This window comes from Gopherus evgoodei, chromosome 11, assembly GCF_007399415.2.
Source record: "Gopherus evgoodei ecotype Sinaloan lineage chromosome 11, rGopEvg1_v1.p, whole genome shotgun sequence".
Taxonomy (NCBI): Eukaryota; Metazoa; Chordata; order Testudines; family Testudinidae; genus Gopherus; species Gopherus evgoodei.
The window spans coordinates 78,511,558-78,532,423 of NC_044332.1; the positions used below are offsets into that span (position 1 = coordinate 78,511,558).

Below are 20,866 nucleotides of genomic sequence, written 5' to 3' on the forward strand. Positions count from 1 at the left end.
ACGGCACTGGGCTGGGGAGGGGGCTGGGACTGGAGTGGCCTGGGCTACAGAGCCCCTCCCCACGTTGTCCGGGCTAACAGGATACCCAGAGCCCATTGGATGGGAGCCTTGGTAGGAGCTGTCCACCCTGGGGACTATGAGGGGCTGGATTTCCACAGCCCACCCAGACCCTGGCGCCCTGACCAGCTGCTGTTTGGGGCGTGGCAGGGCCTGGATCTGCACTGCCCACCCAGTCCCTGACACCCCAACCAGCTGCCATTGGGGCATGGCAGGGGCTTTCGCTGAGTCCATCAGAAGCGGGAGTGAGAGCCAGAGGCTCCATCCCACCTGGGGGGCTGGGCAGCTGGGGGCAGTGACACCTTGAGGTCGCCTTGGCGTGTCTGTGCAGGGAGCCGGGCCGGTGCCCACAGATGACCCCTCTGTGCCTGTCTGTGCCCTGCGGGGAGCATGGCCAGTGCCCATAGGTAACCCCTCCTGCCTGCTGTGCTCTGTGGGGGAGCAGGGCCAGTGACCGGGGGTGACCCCTCTGTGCCTGTCTGTGCCCTGTGGGGGAGCAGGGTCGGTGCCTGGGGGTGACCCCTCTGTGCCTGTCTGCACCCTGCAGGGGAGCCGGGCCGGTGCCCATAGATAACCCCTCCTGCCTGCTGTGCTCTGAGGGGGAGCAGGGCTAGTGACCGGGGATGACCCCTCTGTGCCTGTCTGTGCCCTGTGGGGGAGCAGGGCCAGTGCTTGGGGGTGACCCCTCTGTGCTTGTCTCTTTCAGGTGTACACCATCATCTCCGTCCAGCTGCTGGTGACCGTGGGCATCATCGCCGTGTTCACCTTCGTGTGAGTCTCACCTTGCCCTGAGCCCTGCCCTCGCCGCCAGCCCTGAGCAGCTGCTGTCCCAGGGCTGGTCCCTGCTCCACGAGGCCCCAGGAGCTGGGACGTCCCAGGGACTTTCCGTAGGAACGAAGAGGCTGCCCCCCAATGCCCCGTCCCCCTGCTGAGGGGAGGGGCCAGAGCCTCGCCGGGGCATGGAGGAGGCGGGCACTGTCTCACAAGGGACAGGGAGCCCCACCCCAGGGCTGTTTAAAGCCAGGCTGGGTGCAGTCCTGTGGGATGGGCTGTGGGGGGTGACCCTGCCCTGTCATGGCAGGAGTCCGGATGGATCCTGGCGGGTCTGTCTGGGGAGCAGGGCACAGAGCGGGGCAGGGTCCTTGCTCCCGGGCTGGGGCCCCCACAGATGGTCTGCGCTGCGCGGGGGGCAGGCAGCGGCTTGGGGGTGATGATGAGCAGGGAGCACCAACCTTCCCAGCCTTCCCTTAGGTCAGTCTGCTGCTCGCCAGGGCCCACGCTGTGAACATCGGGAGTGGAGACCGTGGGGGAGCAGAGAAGGGGCCACGTGGTAACGGGTGTAGCCAGGAACCGATCTCACGCTCTTCTCCCTCCTCGCAGCTCCCCCGTCCGCACCTTTGTGCAGAGGAACGTTGCTGTGTACTACTCCTCTTAGTAAGTATCACTCAGCCCTTGGGCAGAGCTGCCAGTGTCAACTCCCCTCCCTGCTCAGCCCGGCCCCCCTGCCATTTGGCTGGGCCCCTGCGCTGCCACGTGAGACCTGGCAGAGTCCCCGCCGCTCCCTGCTGAGTGCCACGAGGCGCTGGTGTCCCATGCCAGAGGCAGAGGGTGCTGTGTGTGGTGGCACGGGGAGGGAGAGGGGTAGTTAATCACTTTCTCTAGGGAAAAAAACCAGGAAATCAAATGCAAAAACTCTGCTAATGCAGCGTTACTGCTGAAAATGTCACTGTATCAGGGAAGGATATGAAACTGCAGGTCCACTAGCAAGGATTTTTAATGAATATGTCAAATTGGGGGTGTACCAGGTGACTGGAGAATAAGAGAGGGAAAAAGTGATTCAGACACCCACAGGCCCATGAGTCTGAGCTCAGTTGTATACAAGGTTTGAGAACAAATTTTGAAGGAAAGACTTATCAGAGGTAGATGGGATAAAGTGCAATGGGCTTGCCACAGGTAGATCGTGCCAGGCAAACCTGGCCTCTTTCTTAACTGATTCTCTAGACAGGGAAATGTGGTAGCTCTGTCTATCTGGATTTCAGTGAAGTGTTTGATACAGGACCATGCGGGAAATCATCGGTGAAGATGACACCGTGAGAACTCATACTGGAATTGGAAGTCAGCTCAGGAACTGACTACAGAGCAGCTGATAATGGGTTATGCTGAAAGGTCAGCGGGAGGTGACCAGTACTATTCCTCAGCGATCGGTCTCGCAATCAGTCTGACTTAATATTTTCATTGGCGGCTTTGGCCGAAAAAGTAGGAGTGTTCTAATAAAATTTGCTGGTGACAAATGTTGGGAGGCATTGTCAGTACAGAGGAGGATCGGAATATCATCCAGGAAGAATTGATTGGCCAACAGATTGGAGACATAGAAATGGGTCATGCGTTTAGAGAATACTAAGAATTTCTGCTCTAAGCTGGGGGCTCATCAGTTGGGAGCAGCAGAGGAGGGGAAAGACCTGGGGTGTTCGTTGACTGTGGAATGACTATGAGCTACCGATGGGTCATAGCCATGACCAGAGGTGAGTGTGATCCCAGGGTGTATCGTGTGAGGCCTGTCCAGGAGAGAGAAGTATTAATGTCCTGATCGAAGGCACTGTTAAGGCCTCATCTGGATACCACGTACTGCTGTGGATACCCATATTCAGGAAGAATGAATTCAAACTGGAGCAGGTGCAGAGGAGAGCTGCTAGGATGATCAGGGGAACAGAGGGTCTGTGTTATGGGATGAGTGTTGAAGAGCTTGGCTCGTTTAGCCCAGCAAACGAGGGCTGAGAGGGGAGCTAATTGCTGTCTATAAATACAGTGTGGGGGGAAGGCATTAGGGCTGGGAAGATGTGACAGGGCTGCCTGCGATAGCAGAGACGGGACTGAATGGCCCCGGAGGTCCCTTCTAGTCATCTGATCTTGGGTTAAAACATGCAGAGGGAGTGAGATCTAGTGGCTGGAGCATGAGCCTGCTGGTGAGGAGTTGTCTGCTAATACTAGCTCTGCCACTGACCTACCGTGTGAGCTCAGCTGCTTCTGTGTGCCTCAGTTTCCCCTCTGTGCCAAGGGGATAACGCATCCCTATTCCCGAGGCGCGATGGGAAACATGAGGAAAGTTTGTCGGGTGCTTTGAGATCCCCAGGTGGAGGCGAAGGCAACACACAGCAGAAGGCCAGCAGGAGAGAGCTAGTGGCTGGAGGTGCCAGGAATCGGAAAGGCCTGACTCTGTGGGTGTGAAACCTCGGCCCTTCTGCTGCCCTGCACGAGGCTCCGACCGGCCCCGGCTCCAGGTGGGCAGCAGGGCTGGGAAGAGTCCCAACCTCTGTCTCTCTCTCTCCCCAGCGCCGTGTTCCTCGTCACGTACCTGGGGCTGGCCTGCTGCCAGGGCCCCAGGTGAGTGTCTCAATCGCTGGGGATCAGAGAGGGCGGCCCCTCCCTCCGAGCCTGCGCCCCGGCTCAGAGTCCCCCGGGCACTGGGAAGTGGGTCGGGGGGGAGTGACTGAGGCAGGGGACCGATTGGACGAGGCTGCCCCCCAGGGTCGATTCCCATCCATCCGGGACTGACGCCTGCCCTGACTCGGAGGTTGGTTTTCATGGGGACCCCCCCATGCCCTGAAGTGTCATTGGGCCAAATTGGTGCCCTTGCGCCAGGCGACATCATGCTGAGCTCACCCCAGAAACCCCGATCCCCCCGGGTTCCCCCCCAGCCTGCGGCGCAGCGCCCTGGGCTCTGACTACCTGCACCCTGACCTGTGTGTTCCCTGACTTCCCCCAGGAGACGCTTCCCCTGGAACCTCATCCTGCTGAGTGTCTTTGTAAGTGGGGCTGTGGGGCTGGGTTGTCCCGGGGGGGCAGTGATTCTGGGAGGGGGCGCCCCCAGGGTGGGAGGGGACCCTGTGGGGAGGAGAGGGATGGAACTGAGGGAAGGCTTCGATGGCTGAACACTGGTTAGGATGGGGCTGGGGTCACATGGGGGACAGAAATGGGGGGGTCTGTGTGTTTCATGGCCTGCCTCCTACCTCAGGGTCACACCCGTGACTAAAACACACCCCTCAGGCCATGTGCCCCTCCGTGCCTCCTGCTTTGAACCCCCACGTCTCCGTGGGGACCCGGGAAGGCGACACGATGCTTTGATCCCTCGCTGGGGCTGGCTCCACAGCTAATCGCCCCCTTTCCTTTCGTTTGCTGCAGACGCTGGCCATGGCCTTCATGACGGGAACCATCGCCAGGTACCACGGTGCTGGGGAAACCCCCTCTGAGCCCCTTCCCGCCTTCGCCTTCCCCAAGTTTGCCTGCCGCCCGCAGGGGAGAGGTGTGAAGCACACGCCCAGCAGGCTCCTAACATCACCGGGAATAGAGACAACCCCCCTCGCTTAAAATAAACAGAGAAGGCCCTTGGATTCTAATCCCAGAACAGCCCCATCTGCAGACTTGAAATTGATCACAAAGATCCAGATCAAATCGGGTTTTTCCTCTGTTACCTGCCAAGACCCCAGCTCAGTGTCTTCCCTCACAAACCCCTGACTTACCTCCCTACCGGGTGACCTGGATAAAAGTCTGGAGGCTGGGGGTGGATATGGGAAGTTGCAAGAGGCCATTGGAGAAGCAGAGGGAAAACAGTGGGATAATCTGCCACACGTCTTAGCTGTCTGTATGCTAATGCAAAGGGTGTGGTGCCTGAAGAGGCAGACCCGAAAGTCTAGGCACACAAACAGAATTATGACTGAACTGGCATCCCAGAGTCTTGGTGGGACAACTCATACGGTGAGGCTCTTGGTAGAGGGGACCTCTTCATCAGCCAGCGGGGAAAAAAGTGAGGAGGTATTACACTGTGTATTGAGAATGCATACACTAGTTCTGAGGTCCAGAAAGAGGAGGTGAGAGGCATTCTCGTTGAAAGTCTCTGGGGGAAGATGCCAGGGGGAAAAAGATGGGTGACGTCAGAGGAGGGGTCTACTGCAGGCCCCCAAATCAGAAGGAGGAGGTGGAGGATACATTTTTACAACAAAGAAAGACATAGCCCAAGCCCAGGCCGCAGTGATAAGAGGGACTTTACCTATCCAGACATCTGGTGGAACAACAATACAGCAGGATATTAGCTGTCCAGCCGGTTCTTAGAATAGGCTGGGAGCAACATTTTGTTCCAGATGGCAGAGGAGATCACTAGGGAGCAGCTATTTTTGATGTGGGCCTCCCTAACAGGGAGGAATAAATTGAGAACCGGGAGGCAAACTGAGGCCTGGTCTACACTGGGGGTGGGGGATCAACCTAAGATACGCAACTTTAGCTATGAGAATAGCATAGCTGAAGTTGACATATCTCATGGCGCGGGGTCGACTACCGCCGCTCCCCCGTCGGCTCCACTTCATCCTCTTGCCGAGCTGGAGTACAGGAGTGACGGCAGAGTGATCGGAAATCGATATATCGCATCTACACTACACGCGATAAATCGATCCCCGATAGATCAATCACTACCCACTGATCCGGCAGGTAGTGTAGACATAGCGTAAGGGAAGGGAGGAGCCAGAGAAGCAGAATAAGGACAGTGGACTTCAAAAAAGCAGCCGTCAGCAGACTCGACGAACTGGTCGGTGGGGTCCCACGGGAAGGAAATTTAAGGGTAAAAGGGGGCAGGGGGGCTGGCAGTTTCTAAACAGCAAACTCTCCCGCTGCGAAGGAAAGTAGGAAGATGTGTAAAAGGGGGCAGGGGGGCTGGCAGTTTCTAAACAGCAAACTCTCCCGCTGTGAAGGAAAGTAGGAAGATGTGTAAAAGACCAGTCTGGCTCCATCAAGATCCCTTTAGCGAGCTGAAGATACCAAAGGAATCCCACCAAAAGTAGAAACAAAGCCAAATTGCCAAGGAGACGTACAAAGGAACAACACAGGGAGGTAGGGGCAAAATCAGAAAGGCTGCAGAACAAAGTGAGTTACACCAGGAAGAGGAAAACGAAGGAACGTGTAGGTCCATTACTTAGCGGGGAAGGAGAGCTCTGAACAGATGACCCAGAGAAGGCTGAAGGGCTTAATGTCTTTTTGCTTCAGTCTTCAGTAAAACATTTAACTGTGAACAGATGCTTAGTACAATTAATATTAACAACACGGGGGCAGGATCTTGGGCCAGGATAGTGAATGAACGGTTGAAAAAATACTTGATGTACTCAATTGGCAGGGCCTGATGACTTTCGCCCTAGAATACTGAAGGAACTAGCTGAAGCAGTCTCTGAACCACTGTTCATGACTATATTCAAGTACTCCAGGAAGATAAGTGAGGTCCCAGAGGCCTGGAGAAGGGCAAACATTGTACCTATCTTCACAAAGGGGAAGGAGGAGAACCCACGGAGTTATCAACTAGTCAGACTAATAATTTGTTCCAGTTTCTTTTGAGGTATTGAATAATCAGTCTGTGGGCACCTAGAGGTTAATAGGGTAATAAGGAGCATGGATTAGTCAAGAACAAATAGTTACAAAATAAACCTGATTTCATTCTTTGACAGGGTAACTAGGTTAGTGGATGGGGGAAGCAGCAGACTCGCGATATGTCTGGACTCTAGTAAAACTGTTGATGCTGTCCCGCGTGACAGTCTCATAAGCAGACATGGGAAATGCGGTCTAGGTGAAATTACTAGAAGGTGGGTTCACAACTGTTTGAAATACTGTCCTCAAAGAGCAGCGTAAGAACAGTTGGACAGTGGAACAGATGCCTCGGGAGGGTGTGGAAGCTCCTTCACTGGAGGTTTTCAAAAGGAGGGTGGACCCACCTGTCTTGAATGAGTTAGAAACAACAAATCTTGCATTTTCACAGGGGGTTAGACTAGAACATGACCCTTGCGTCCCTTCTAACGTTATGATTCTATAATCAATGGTTTGCAGTCAAACTCGGAGGACGTGTTGTGTGGGATCCTGCTGTGGGCTATCCTGGGTCTAGTGCTAATTAATATTTTCATTCACACTTTGGATGATGGAGTGGAGAAAGCTTACAAAATGTGCAGGTGGCACCAAGCTGGGAGGACAGGATTAGAATTCAAGATGATCTTGAAAAATTGGTCTGAACTCAATTGGAGAAATTTCAGTGAAGACAAGTGTAAAGCTCTGTCATTTAGAAAGGAAAAATCAAACACAGAAATACAACCTGGGGAATAACGGGTGAGGCGGTCATGCTGCTGAGAGGATCTGGGGGTTCTAGCGGATCACAAATTCAAAGAGTCATTATGACTTGGAAAAGGCAAAACTCGTTCTGGGGCGTATTAACAGGAGTGTCATATGTAAGACACGGGAAGTCATTGGCCTGATCCGCTTGGCATTGGGGAGATCTGAGCTGGAGTCCTGCCTCCAGTTCTGGGCACCACACTGTGAGAAGGGTGTGAACAAACGGGACAGTCTAGAGAAGAGCAACAAAAATAAGAGGTTTAGAAAACCTGCCCTCTGAGGAAAAGTTGAAGGAATTGGGCATGTTTAGTCTGGAGAAGAGACGGCTGCGGCAGGGCATAATAAATAAGCCTTCACCTATGTTCAGGGCTGTTCTAAAGAGAACAGTGTCAATTCTTCATGTCCACTGGGAGTAGGACAAAAAGGAATCTACTTTATCTGCAGCATGGGAGATTTAGGTGAGATATCAGGAAATGCCTTCCAACTGGAAGGCTAGTTAAGCCCTGGGACGGGTGGCCAAAGGAGGTGGTGAGATCCCTGTCATTGGAGGTTTTCGGAACAGGTCAGACAAACACCTGTCAGGGATGTCTGGGTTTACTTGGTCCTGCCTCAGCACAGGGATGGACTAGTTGACGTCTCAAGGTCTCTTCCAGGCTGATGTTTCTCCCCGCCACCAAATGTCCCCCATTCTGTAGTAGCTACATCGCTGACTCTCAGCAGCAGATCTTCTCGCATGGGGCTTGGCAGATAACGGGGAAAGATTTTGTGTGAAGCGGTCGATCACGTCTTTGTTTGCACGTAGAGCTGAGTTTGGATTTGGAATCCTTTTAAAGGAGGGGGATGGGAAAGCTTTTTAATTTACCTTTGACAATCAGCAACGTGCTCTGGTCATCTTGGATCTTGGGCGGGTCCCTAGAATAGAGGGAGGGTCTGTCCCTGTAGCGGGGCATGGCCAGGCTGAGCCATCACCACCAGTCTGCTTGGCCGTGTCATTGCCAATGCCTAAGGCTGCTGAAACTGGGGCAAACTGAATCTGTCTCCTGGGCCTCTCCCCCTTCTGCCGGCTATATCTGGTAATTAGAGAGACAAGGTGGGTGTATTTGGGAATGTCTTTTTCGGCGTAGACAGGGAGAATGGAGATCCCAGTGTCGGTCGCAGGTCTCCACGCGCTGTCCCGGCTCTGTCGTGTGGGGGTCGCTAGCCCTGCGGCGGAGGTGGGCTCGGACAGAGAGGAAAACCAGCCCCACCCTGGGGCTAACTTTAGGGATCCCCTGGCTTAGCTCAGCTTGCGGGAGTCACCCTGGAGCCTGGACTCAAGCAGGCGCCTCCTGGGGGTGAGTCGCAGAACCGCAGGCTGCCTGGGATGGCTTTTCTATAGGGCCCATGGGTGCCGTGTTGGAACGTCTGCCGAGCGCCGCCCACGGGATTGCACTGCTGGGAAGCGAGCCCTGGGTCTTGGCTCCCATTTGCACACGGAGGGTGAAGGGGGAAATCATTGAACGGCTTTTAAACTAACCCCCCCCCACCCTTTGTGTGCAGCATGTATAACACCCGGGCTGTCCTGATCACCATGGTGATCACTGCCAAAGTGGCCATAATTGTCACCGTCTTCTGCTTCCAGACCAAGGTAAGGCTCAACGGGCTCCCTGCCCGTCCGGGGCAGCGGGGAGGGGAGGAGTCAGGGGATTTCCCCTCCTGAGGGCCCCCCAGCATAGGCTGGGACAGGGTACGAGGCGATGCTGCCTCATCCAGAGTGGGGTGCTGGAGCAGAGAGCCCCTTCCCCAGCCTAAGGGGTCCACGCTGCCTGCACCCAGCTCTGGGACTGACAGAGCAGGAACCAAATCTGGATCGCTTGCCGCATCCCAGAGAGAGCTGGGGCAATGACCCTCCAAGGCTAGTGCTTTGGGGTGTCCCCTCCAGCCAGGTGGCCATTCCCAGCGCAGCTCCCACTGGCTGCATCCCAGCTGGGCAGCGCATTGCCCTGCGTGCTGCAGATCCTTACTACCCGGGATGCCGCCCAACATCCGTCCCGTGCCACCCACCCTCGGAGAAGTGCTTCTCCTTACCATAGGGAAAGGAACTGCAAGCTTCCTTGCTGTTACTTCCGCACATTATTTCCAGCCTCCTAGCTTTATAAAAATTCTGGCTATTCCCTCACCTTCTAATTAGCTTCATCCAGCCTAAATCTCTCCTCTTTGTATCCTAACTGGAGGATTCTCTGCACCTTGAGGTCTTTAAACCACAATATGAGGACTTCAATAACTCAGACATAGGTTAGGGGTTTGTTACAGGAGTGGTGGGTGAGATTCTGTGGTCTGCATTGTGCAGGAGGTCAGACTAGATCATCATAATGGCAGGGCCGCCCAGAGGATTCCGGGGGTCTGGGGCCATCAGCGGCAGGCGGCTCCGGTGGACCTCCCGCAGGCGTGCCTGTGGAGGGTCCGCTGGTTCTGCGGCTCCGGTGGAGCATCCGCAGCCATGCCTGCGGGAGGTCCACCGCAGCCGCGGGACCAGCGGACCCTTCGCAGCCATGCCTGTGGGAAGTCCACCGGAGCCGTGGGACCGGCAAGCAGCAGGGGGGCCCCCCACGCGGCGAAATGTCTAGAGTCGGCCCTGTTCGGCGGCGGGGGGCCCTTCCATTCTGGGACCCGCCGCTGAAGTGCCCCGAAGACCCGCGGCGGGGGCGCCCGCTGGTGAATTACCGCCGAAGCGGGACCCGTCGCCGAAGTGCAGCCCGCTCTTCAGCGGTAATTCGGCGGCGGGGGTCTTTGGGGCACTTCGGCGGCAGGTCCCTGAACGGAAGGGCCCCTCGCCGCCGAATTACCGCCGAAGACCGGGTTGCACTTCGGCGGCAGGTCCCGCTTCGGCGGTAATGCGATGGCGGGGGTCCTTCCGCCCCGGAGCAGAAGGACTCCCCCGCCAGCGAAGACCGGGAGCAGAAGAAACTCCGGGTCCCGGCCCCGCAAGAGTTTTCTGGGGCCCCCGAGCGAGTGAAGGACCCCGCTCCAGGGGCTCCGAAAAACTCTCGTGGGGACCCCTGCGGAGCCCGGGGCCTGGGGCAAATTGCCCCTCTTGCCCCCCTCGGGCGGCCCTGCATAATGGTCCCTTCTGACCTTAAAGTCTATGAGTCTATAAGATCCGATGCAGCCAATCCGCACTGACCTGGGGAGCAGATGTGCCTCAGGCTGCTCCAAGTTATGGCGCCTCCTGCAGGGGAAGCCCAGTGTGACGCAGGGAAGATAAAAAAAATATGGTGTGATGGGGGGTTTTAATTTAAAAAAACCCACAATTTTTTAAATGTTAAATTAAATAAAGGTTTATTAATAAACCTATATTTAAAATTAAATTTGAAATTGGCAATATAAGACCTAAACTTATTCTAATCTATTTAAATCATTTAAATTAAATGCAAAAAAGTAATATTAAACAGCCTGTTTCCTGCCAAGTTTTAAAGAACATCACACCACTGAGCTGGTGGAAGTCACTGGCTAAGCACCTGGAACTAGTTTGTTGAAGGGCTAACCCAGCTTTTGACAGCAGTAGCCTCCTGCAGGTGTAGACAGATCATTTTCTCCATTTCAGTTTATTCAACTAGTTCGGTTCATTCAACATTAAGAAACCAGCTGGGGACAGTGAAAAAGCAGGAAAGCTCATTTTCCTCTTCTAATCTCTGAATAAAAACCAGGTATGAGAGGACGAGATCTACTAATTCTAAAATCTTGAAGGACACCATGATTAAGAAACAATCAGTTCAGTTCACTAACTACAGACAGTACTTCCTTTGTTTAATACATCAGTTAGTTTTGAATGCAAAACGTGTTCTGATCAACTTTTTTTTTAATGTGTCCAGCACCTTGAAGGTAGTTTTATTTAATGACAAAAAAAATCGCTGCTTTTCTATATTTTTATTGTTTGAATTTCCGTCCAAACGGAGCTTGATGCAAATCACAATTTAATCATCACCTGGTAAAAAGTTAAGCTATGTAACTGCTTAAATAGATGTGTATAGATCTAGTGTCTCCTCCTGGTTAGCAAAGAGAAGCACCAAATTTAGTGTAAAGGTTCTATTTAGTTGCAAGTCTACCTGTTTTAATGGTTGCCAACCAATGAGCAACTGTCTTTAGGACAGTGACGACAACATACAAATGCGAATCACAATTACAATCAATGATTTATATCAAGGTTTCCCATTTGTTGATTTAAATCATGGTTAAAATTGGTGATGGACATTGCTTTGATTTAAGTCAGTCCATCCTGGTGCAGCGGGATAGCTATGTTCCACTGTGCTCTGTGGGTCTCACGGTGACTTATCTCCCTCCCGCTGGCAGGTGGATTTCACATCGTGTACCGGGCTGTTCTGTGTGCTGGGGATCGTTGTCGTTCAGACATCAATAGTCACTGCCATTGTCCTGTACTACAAATATGTGAGTAGTGGCTGCTCCTTGTAACACATGGACTTGGGGAGACCTATTCAGGGGCAGACTAGGATGTGATACCAAAGCTGCCCTCTGCAGGCCCCATCCATATCTGCAGAACTTAAGCACAATGTTTCCAGCATGGCACATGTGACCTGCCTGAGTATGCAGAGAGCCTGAAGCAATAGCCCTGACACATGGGTGACCTGTCTCATTTACACAGGGGAGATGTTAATTCTGAAATCTAATTATGGCAAATCGGAATGTCATCAGCAGGGAGATTTCATCCCTGATCATATCAGGTTCTGGGCAGGGGGTGAATGAAGTTGCCAAAACTTTGTCTCTCGAACGGATCCCACTTCAGCATCTTACCCAAAAGCAAGTCTCTGGCCCTGAGCCAACTGCACTCAGCAACAGCTCATGATCAGCCAGGGATTTTGGCGGGTGTTGTGTTGACAGCAGGAGTATTGCCTGGGAGACTTGGTCCACCTTAAAAGGCAGCTGTGCTGAAGACATGCTGTTTGGGAGGGATGGGTGGCTAAAATCAGATCCTGCAGCTGTACCTCCCTGAGCTCAAACAAGAGAGATATGCCTAGGAACTTGCCACCTTTCATGTGCTGAGCAGGATTACGCCTGGTTGATGCTTGGATGAGATGCTTCTTAAACATTTTAAAAACCTTATTTACTTTACATACAACAATATTTTAGTTATATGTTATAGACTTATAGAAAGAGACCTTCTAAAAACGATAAAATGTATGACTGGCACGTGAAACCTTAAATCAGAGTGAATAAATGAAGACTTGGCACAGCACTTCTGAAAGGTTGCCGAACCCTGTGATATGCAAACCTAAGAATCCTGACATCCTGTAGTCTCTCAAAAAAAAAAAAATTTTTAAAAAAAATCCCCTGGTATGTTTTGCAATAGGTAGGACGTTAGCCAACAGCTGTCATGCTCTTCCCCAAAGTTGGCTGCATTTTGGGGGCGGGCAAAGGAATCTCTGGGGAATATGCTCTGGGTTCTGGATAGTTTTTTCTCCAGCTCCAGGCTGATGGGTTGCCTTGCTCGTCTGCACCCTGCAGCCGCCTCTGGCCTCCGAACACCTGCTCGGAGCAACATGATTCATTCCTCCCCTCTTTCTGCAGATTCAGTGGGTCCACATGGTGTTCACGGCCATGGCTGCAATTGCCTTCACCCTGGTGAGTAATGTCGCTCGCCCTGTCTCCACCGAGCTGGGAGCCTCCTACGTGGGCTGCTGCTTCAGATGCATTCCTGGGGCAGGTGGGGGGAGGATGGAGGCATGTGAAGCTGAGAATCTGTAGTGGCGTGACTGATGCATTGCCCTGTCTCTGGTCTCCCCAGTTCCTAGCCTACGACACCCAGCTGCTGGTAGGGAACAAGCAGTACGGCCTCAGTCCCGAGGAGTACATCTTCGGTGCCCTGGAGATCTACGTGGACATCGTCTACATCTTCTTGTTCCTGCTTCGGTTCCTGGGCTGGAAATACAGCCTCCAGCAGGGCTCCTGGCTGGCACAGCCCGGGGCCGAGGAGCACTCTGGGAAAACCTCACTTCCTTCCTGCTTCTGTTCTTTTCTCCCTCCTTACCCCAGCGTGTGTCTCCCAGCCAATGGCCTCTGGTTTCCCCCCTTCCCCGTGGAGCCCAGCGTGGGATTCCCACAATCTGTGCCTAGAGTGGTCGCGGGTGAGACTGTGCCCTGGAAAAGCCCAATAATGAGGCTTTGCCCAGCAATGACGCCAGAGTTGGCAGATCTCTGTCTGCCCCGTTAATGGCTCTGCTGCCCTCTGTGCTCGCACGCGGCCTCTGTCTTTCTTCCCTCTCCGCTGTGCCCCCAGGGGTGTGTCAATGGACTGAGTTCATCCTCATAACGGCCCTTGGAGCTCGGTGCCAGGCGAGGCACCTGCCCCCGACCCACGCACGGCCCCTCTGCCAGCACTAGCTGCTAAAACAAAGGGGCACCTCATATTCCCCAGAAATAGCTGAGAGAGGGCAGTTCTGGACATCACGCTCCACATGATGGGTGCTGAGACAGATCCTCCGCCCTAAGGAGAAGTGAATTCACTTCTCTTATGGTAGCGAGCAGGCAGGTCGAGGCTTCTGTCTATCACCTTTACATAAGCCTGACCTACCCCGCCCTGTGCCTGGCAAGCAGCGTTACTCTGAAATAACTTGCTGGATGGTTTGAGTTACCTGGAGCTGCCTGAGGTTAGGCTTGAGACGTGTCACCACTAGCTGCTGGTCGGACCCAGGTGAGATGCAGCACCTTCATCGAATCCAAACCCACTCAGGGGAGAGCAAAAGACAGGGGCTCGGTCCTCGTGCCGATCCAAACCCCGGTGTGCAAGTTCCTTCTGGCCTGCAGAGCGCCCTCCAGTGGCGAGGGGCGGGAGGGGCTGCGATTACTGCACGGATCTGATTTTTAAAGGGGGGGGGGGGATTTTTTATACATGTCCTAGACATCAGTGTTTTCCTAGCACAGTTTTTACCTTGTGTCTGAGGGTGGTTTTTTTTTTTACAATACAGAAAAATCTTCAGGGTTAACAATCCTGCTTTTGGTCTCGAGTTTGTTAGTGCCTTAAACTAGCCCTGTGCTAAGTGGTTTTTTAAATCTCCTTCGCTACAGCCTGTGAAGTGTACTCAGGAGAGACCCAGGCTGGCTCTTGCCAGGTTTCTGTTCTTTCTCATTCAATGTATTTTATCCTTGGTTAAGCAAAGGGCTTTGTTGTGCATTTGACTAGTCCGGACAGCCAAAGGGCCTTGAAATAACATTGTTTGACATGGGGGGAGGCGAATGGCACAAGGAGAATTGCAAAGCAGCAAGCTGTGTACATTGCTCATGCTCTCTAGTAAGAGATTCGCTCATTGCAGGCGGAAACAGAACTGGGGCTGCAGGAAGGGGCCACAGGCAGCCTCACACCCCTACTTCTAGAGGCTGGAACAGCTGCTTTAAATGGGGGCGTCTCTCCCAGCTTCCACCTGGAGGATGGGGCGGAAACACTGCGTTGGAGCCCTCTGGCTCCGCTGGGACAGTGCTGGTGAAGGGGGTGGGGGGCAGCAGCTGAACCCAGGGCCGGTTCCCAGCTCCTCATGGGAAGAGCAGGCTCAGAGCAGGGCGGCTGGATCAGCATCCCCAGGCGAACGCCCTAAAGGGCAGGGTGTAGGGAGGGGAACTGGGGGTGCAGCCAGCATTAACCCTTTGGGCTCCTTCCACGACGCTAGCGGCTTGGGCCAGCCGTGGTCACTCAGTGCCTTAAATCCCAGTGTTCCCAGCAGATGATTTGGGGTCAGCCCAGCACCTGGCAGGGAGTCGTCCCTTACACGGGCAGCCCTCGGGAAGGGAGAACAGCCTGTCCTGGATGCCGGCCTTGGAGGCAGAGCTGCTGGTGAGCAGAGCCCAGCTCTGTCCTGGCCGAGGGTGGGGGCCTTAGCCAGCTGGGGTTAGCTTTGCTATACAAAGGGCTGTCAGGTGCGCTGCAGAGGTTAGTGGATCGGCTCAACGGCCCCCCTTGAGGACAGACCTAGAGACCCCTTCCTTGGGAGCGCTCCGCAGACCGCCAGCTGGGTTCGGAGTGGTCCCCTGTCCATGCAGCAGGGGCGTGAGGAGATGGCTGTATAGTATACGCTGTATTATATTCTAACGCTGCAGCCAGTGGGAGCAGCGCAGTCGGCTCCTATCATAACCTTATTCCCAGATTTGGACCTTAGCGTCCAAAATATGGGGGTTAGCATGAAAACCTCCAAGATTAGTTACCAGCTTGGACCTGGTACCTGCTGCCACCACCCAAAAAATTAGAGTGTTTTGGGGCACTCTGGTCCCTCTGAAAAACCTTCCCTGGGGACCCCAAGACCCAAATCCCTTGAGTCTCACAACCAAGGGAAATAATCCTTTTTCCCTTCCCCCCTCCAGGTGCTCCTGGAGAGATACACAGACACAAGCTCTGTGAAACTACACAGAGAGACTCCCCCTCTTTGTTCCCAATCCTGAAAACAGGAATGCAAAGTCAGGCTAGCAATCCAACACACAGATCTCCCCTTGATTTCTTCCTCCCACCAATTCCCTGGTGAGTACAGACTCAATTTCCCTGAAGTAAAGAAAAACTCCAACAGGTCTTAAAAGAAAGCTTTATATAAAGAGAAAGAAAAAATACAAATAGTCTCTCTGTATTAAGATAACACAATACAGGGCAATTTCTTAAAAGAATATTGAATAAAGAGCCTTATTCAAAAAGAATACACATCAAAGCACTCCAGCACTTATATTCATGCAAATACCAAAGAAAAGAAACCATATAACTTACTATCTGATCTCTTTGTCCTTACACTTAGAAACAGAAGATTAGAAAATAGAACTACTTCTCCAAAGCTCAGAGACAGCAGGCAGACAGACAAAAGACTCAGACACACAATTCCCTCCACCCAAAGTTGAAAAAATCCGGTTTCCTGATTGGTTCTCTGGTCAGGTGTTCCAGGTGAAAGAGATATTAACCCTTAGCTATCTGTTTATGACACGCCCCCCAAATTGCAGACAGTGGGGAAGCTCACTGGCGGCAATTTCCTTCTAGAACTTGAAAATAACCAGGGTAATACAACACATGCACCTTTACATATACCACTAAGTATATAACTAACAGACTTTTACATTTTAAGAACACTTTTTAACTACTGGATTCTGGGAAACTCTCACGGGAGAGTGCATCAGCAACTTTGTTAGAAGCTCCTGTGATGTGTTGAATTTCAAAATCAAAATCTTGGAGAGCTAAACTCCAACGAAGAAGTTTCTTGTTGTTCCCCTTGGCAGTATGAAGCCACTTTAGTGCAGCATGGTCAGTTTGTAGTTGGAACCGCTGTCCCCAAACATATGGGCGTAGCTTTTCCAGGGCGTACACAATGGCATAGCATTCCTTTTCACTGACTGACCAGTGACTTTCCCTCTCAGACAGTTTTTTGCTGAGGAACATGACAGGATGGAAGTTGTGATCTGTTGCTTCCTGCATGAGCACTGCTCCTATACCACGCTCAGATGCATCTGTGGTTACTAGGAATGGCTTGTCAAAATCCGGGGCCCTGAGTACAGGGTCAGACATGAGTGTTGCCTTAAGTTGGGTAAAGGCCTTTTGACACTCATCAGTCCACTTAACTGCATTTGGCTGGGTCTTTTTGGTCAGGTCGGTCAATGGGGCAGCGATTTGGCTGTAGTGTGGTACAAATCGCCTGTAGTACCCGGCCAAGCCTAAGAAGGATTGGACCTGTTTCTTTGACCTTGGGACAGGCCACTTTTGGATAGCATCCACCTTGGCCTGTAGGGGGTTTATGGTTCCTCGACCCACCTGGTGCCCCAGGTAAGTCACTTTGTTTTGGCCTATTTGACACTTTTTGGCCTTAACAGTTAGTCCTGCCTGCCTGATGCGCTCAAAGACCTTTTCCAGGTGTAGTAGGTGTTCGGGCCAGGAGTCTGAAAAAATGGCCACATCATCGAGGTAGGCAACTGCAAATTCTCCCAGTCCAGCTAGTAGACCGTCTACCAGCCTCTGGAAGGTGGCGGGTGCATTTCGAAGGCCGAAAGGAAGGACATTGAATTCATACACCCCCGCATGGGTGACGAATGCTGACCTCTCCTTGGCAGGTTCATCTAGTGGTACTTGCCAGTACCCCTTGGTTAAGTCTATTGTAGAGATGAACTGGGCACGTCCCAACTTCTCCAATAGCTCATCAGTGCGTGGCATTGGATAGTTGTCCGGACGAGTTACCGCATTTAGCTTACGGTAGTCCACGCAAAAGCGTATTTCCCCATCTGGTTTGGGTACCAGAACCACTGGAGATGCCCATGCACTGGTAGATGGGCGGATTATACCCATCTGTAGCATGTTCTGGATCTCCCGTTCTATAGCAGCTTGGGCATGAGGAGACACCCGGTAGGGTGGGGTTCTGATTGGGTGAGCATTACCTGTATCAATGGAGTGGTATGCCCGTTCAGTCCGTCCTGGGGTGGCTGAGAACAATGGGGCGAAGCTAGTGCACAGCTCCTTAATTTGTTGCCGCTGCAGACGTTCCAGGGTGGTTGAGAGGTTCACCTCTTCCACGCCACCGTCTTTTTTCCCGTCGTAGTAGACACCGTCAGGCCACTCAGCATCATCTCCCTGGACTGTAAACTGACAAACCTGTAAATCTCTGGAATAGAAAGGCTTGAGAGAATTAACATGGTACACTTTAGGCTTTAGTGAGGAATTGGGAAATGCTATGAGGTAGTTTACAGTTCCCAGGCGCTCTTGGACCGTGAATGGCCCTTCCCATGATGCTTCCATCTTATGGGCCTGTTGCGCCTTCAAGACCATAACCTGGTCTCCTACCCTGAAAGAACGTTCTCTGGCATGTCTGTCATACCAGGCCTTTTGCTCTTTCTGAGCATCCTTTAGGTTCTCTCTAGCAAGGGCTAAAGAGTGTTGGAGGGTGCTTTGTAGGTTGCTTACAAAGTCCAGAATGTTAGTTCCTGGAGAAGGCGTAAACCCCTCCCATTGCTGCTTCACCAACTGTAATGGCCCCTTAACCTCGTGACCATACACAAGTTCAAACGGTGAAAACCCTAAACTGGGATGTGGTACAGCCCTGTAGGCAAACAGCAACTGCTGCAACACTAGGTCCCAATTATTGGAGAATTCGTTGATGAATTTTTGTATCATGGCCCCCAAAGTTCCATTGAACCTTTCCACCAGGCCATTGGTTTGATGGTGGTACGGGGTGGCAACCAAGTGATTCACCCCATGAGTTTCCCACAGTTTTTCCATGGTCCCTGCCAGGAAATTAGACCCTGAATCTGTAAGGATGTCAGAGGGCCAACCTACCCTGGCAAAGATGTCTGTTAGGGCCAGGCACACAGTGTTAGCCCTGGTGTTGCCTAGAGCTACTGCTTCTGGCCATCGGGTAGCAAAGTCTACTAAAGTCAGTACGTACTGCTTTCCTCTGGGCGTCTTTTTTGGGAAAGGGCCCAGAATATCCACAGCTACTCGCTGAAATGGGACCTCAATTATGGGGAGTGGCTGGAGAGGGGCCTTGACCTGGTCTTGAGGCTTACCCACTCTTTGGCATACCTCACAAGACCGGACATACTTGGCAACATCCTTGCCCATCCCCTCCCAGTGGAAGGACTTCCCCAACCGGTCCTTGGTTCGGTTCACCCCAGCATGGCCACTGGGATGATCATGGGCTAAGCTTAAGAGCTTCCCCCGGTACTTAGTTGGAACCACCAACTGTTTTTGCGGCTGCCCTTCTTCCCGGTGTCCACCAGAAAGAATTTCCTTGTATAAAAGTCCTTGGTCTTTAACAAACCGGGATCGATTAGAAGAGCTGAGAGGCGGTGGGGTGCTCCGTGCCGCCGCCCATGCTTTCTGAAGGCTGTCATCTGCTTCCTGCTCAGTCTGGAACTGTTCCCTTGAGGCTGGGGTCACCAGTTCTTCCTCAGACTGGGGACTTGGGCTTGGTCCCTCTGGAAGCGATGTAGGTGATGGGGTTGTTTCCGTTGCTGGTGAACCGCTCTCCGCTGGTGCACCTGAGGGTATTTCAGGCTCTGGCTGAGCCTTTTGGGTATGGCTGTCGTGTGCTTCTGCCAGTTCTGGCTCGCTGGCGCCCTCTGGCGTTGAGTTTGAAGATGTGGTTGCACTTGCTGGTGCTGGTTGCTGTTCCAGTTCCGGGCCTGGGACTGGAGATGCTGTGGCTGTTTCAGTGGTAGGCATGGAATCCGGGTCCACTACCTCTGTCTGGGTCTCTGGTAACACAGACGGGGCCTCTGTGGACGGCTCAGGAACAGGAATGGGTCTGGAAGCTTGCCTGGTTTGGCTACGGGTAACCATTCCCACTCTCTTGGCCCGCCTCACCTGGTTGGCCAAGTCTTCCCCCAGTAGCATGGGGATAGGATAATTGTCATAGACTGCAAAAGTCCACATTCCTGACCAGCCTTTGTACTGGACAGGCAGTTGAGCTGTAGGCAAGTCTACAGCTTGTGACATGAAGGGGTAAATTGTCACTTTGGCCTTTGGGTTGATGAATTTGGGGTCAACGAAGGATTGGTGGATAGCTGACACTTGTGCCCCCGTGTCTCTCCACGCAGTAACCTTCTTTCCGCCCACTCTCAAATTTTCCCTTCGCTCCAAGGGTATTTGAGAGGCATCCGGGCCTGGGGATCTTTGGTGTGATGGTGGTGTAATGAATTGCACTCGCATGGTGTTCTTGGGACAGTTGGCCTTGATATGTCCCAGTTCATTACACTTAAAGCATCTTCCATCTGATGGGTCACTGGGCCGAGGTGAGTTACTGGAGACTGGTGAGGTGGAAGGGTAGGGTATCTGTGGCTTTACTTGGGTGGTATGTGGGGTCTTTGGCTGTCCTCGGTTGTAGGGTTTATGGTCTGTGTGCCCCCTGGGGTAATCATTCCCCTTGACAGTAGCTTTTTTGCTTTCTGCCAGTTCCATCCATTTGGCTCCAATCTCCCCCGCCTCAGCGATATCTTTGGGATTTCTATCTTGTATGTACCGTGTGATGTCTTCAGGAACACCGTCCAAGAACTGCTCCATTTGTATGAGGAGGTTCAGTTCTTCCAAGGTTTGAATGTTGTTTCCTGTTAGCCAGGCCTCATAGTTTTTTGCAATGTAGTAGGCGTGTTTGGGAAATGACACCTCTGGTTTCCACTTTTGGGTTCTGAAGCGCCGACGGGCATGATCTGGGGTTATCCCCATCCTGTATCTGGCCTTGGTTTGAAAAAGTTTATAGTCATTCATTTGCAGCTTAGGCATTTCAGCTGCCACCTCTGCTAAAGGTCCACTGAGTTGTGGCCTTAATTCTACCATGTACTGGTCTTCGGGGATGCTGTACCCAAGACAGGCTCTTTCAAAATTTTCCAAGAAGGCCTCGGTGTCATCACCTGCCTTGTAGGTGGGAAATTTCCTGTGCTGTGGAGCAATAATTGGCGCCGGGTTGTTAGGGTTGGCTGGCACATGCAGCCCAGCTTTTGCCAAGTCCAGTTCATGTTTTCTCTGTTTTTCCTTCTCTTCATTTTCTTTTTCCATTTCTTTTTGTTGTTTTTCCATTTCTTTTTGGTGTTTTTCCATGTCTCGGCGGTGGGCCAACTCATCTTCTGCTTGTTTCCTTCGGTAGGCCACCTCTTCTTCTTCTAGTTTTCTTTTGTGTGCTGCCTCTTGGGCTGCCTGTTCTCTTTGGAAGGCTGCCAGTTTGATGCTTTCTTCCTTTTC

General features: G+C 52.6%; 1 protein-coding gene across 1 annotated transcript; it reads left to right on the top strand.

Annotated features, from left to right (window-relative positions):
* Positions 1 to 767: 767 nt before the first annotated feature.
* Positions 768 to 14,323, top strand: LOC115659986 (protein lifeguard 3-like). The gene is made up of 9 exons (XM_030580848.1): positions 768 to 828; positions 1,438 to 1,491; positions 3,388 to 3,438; positions 3,821 to 3,860; positions 4,237 to 4,274; positions 8,731 to 8,818; positions 11,521 to 11,616; positions 12,754 to 12,807; positions 12,971 to 14,323. The coding sequence occupies exons 5-9, from the start codon at positions 4,246 to 4,248 to the stop codon at positions 13,394 to 13,396; spliced, it is 693 nt and encodes a 230-aa protein (XP_030436708.1). The 5' UTR covers positions 768 to 828; positions 1,438 to 1,491; positions 3,388 to 3,438; positions 3,821 to 3,860; positions 4,237 to 4,245; the 3' UTR covers positions 13,397 to 14,323.
* Positions 14,324 to 20,866: the final 6,543 nt, after the last annotated feature.

Coding starts and splice junctions, on each gene's coding strand:
- LOC115659986 (XM_030580848.1), top strand. CDS start 4,246: ATGGCCTTCATGACGGGAACCATCGCCAG. Junction 8,819..11,520: donor TCTTCTGCTTCCAGACCAAG/GTAAGGCTCAAC, acceptor TCCCGCTGGCAG/GTGGATTTCACATCGTGTAC. Junction 12,808..12,970: donor CTGCAATTGCCTTCACCCTG/GTGAGTAATGTC, acceptor TGGTCTCCCCAG/TTCCTAGCCTACGACACCCA.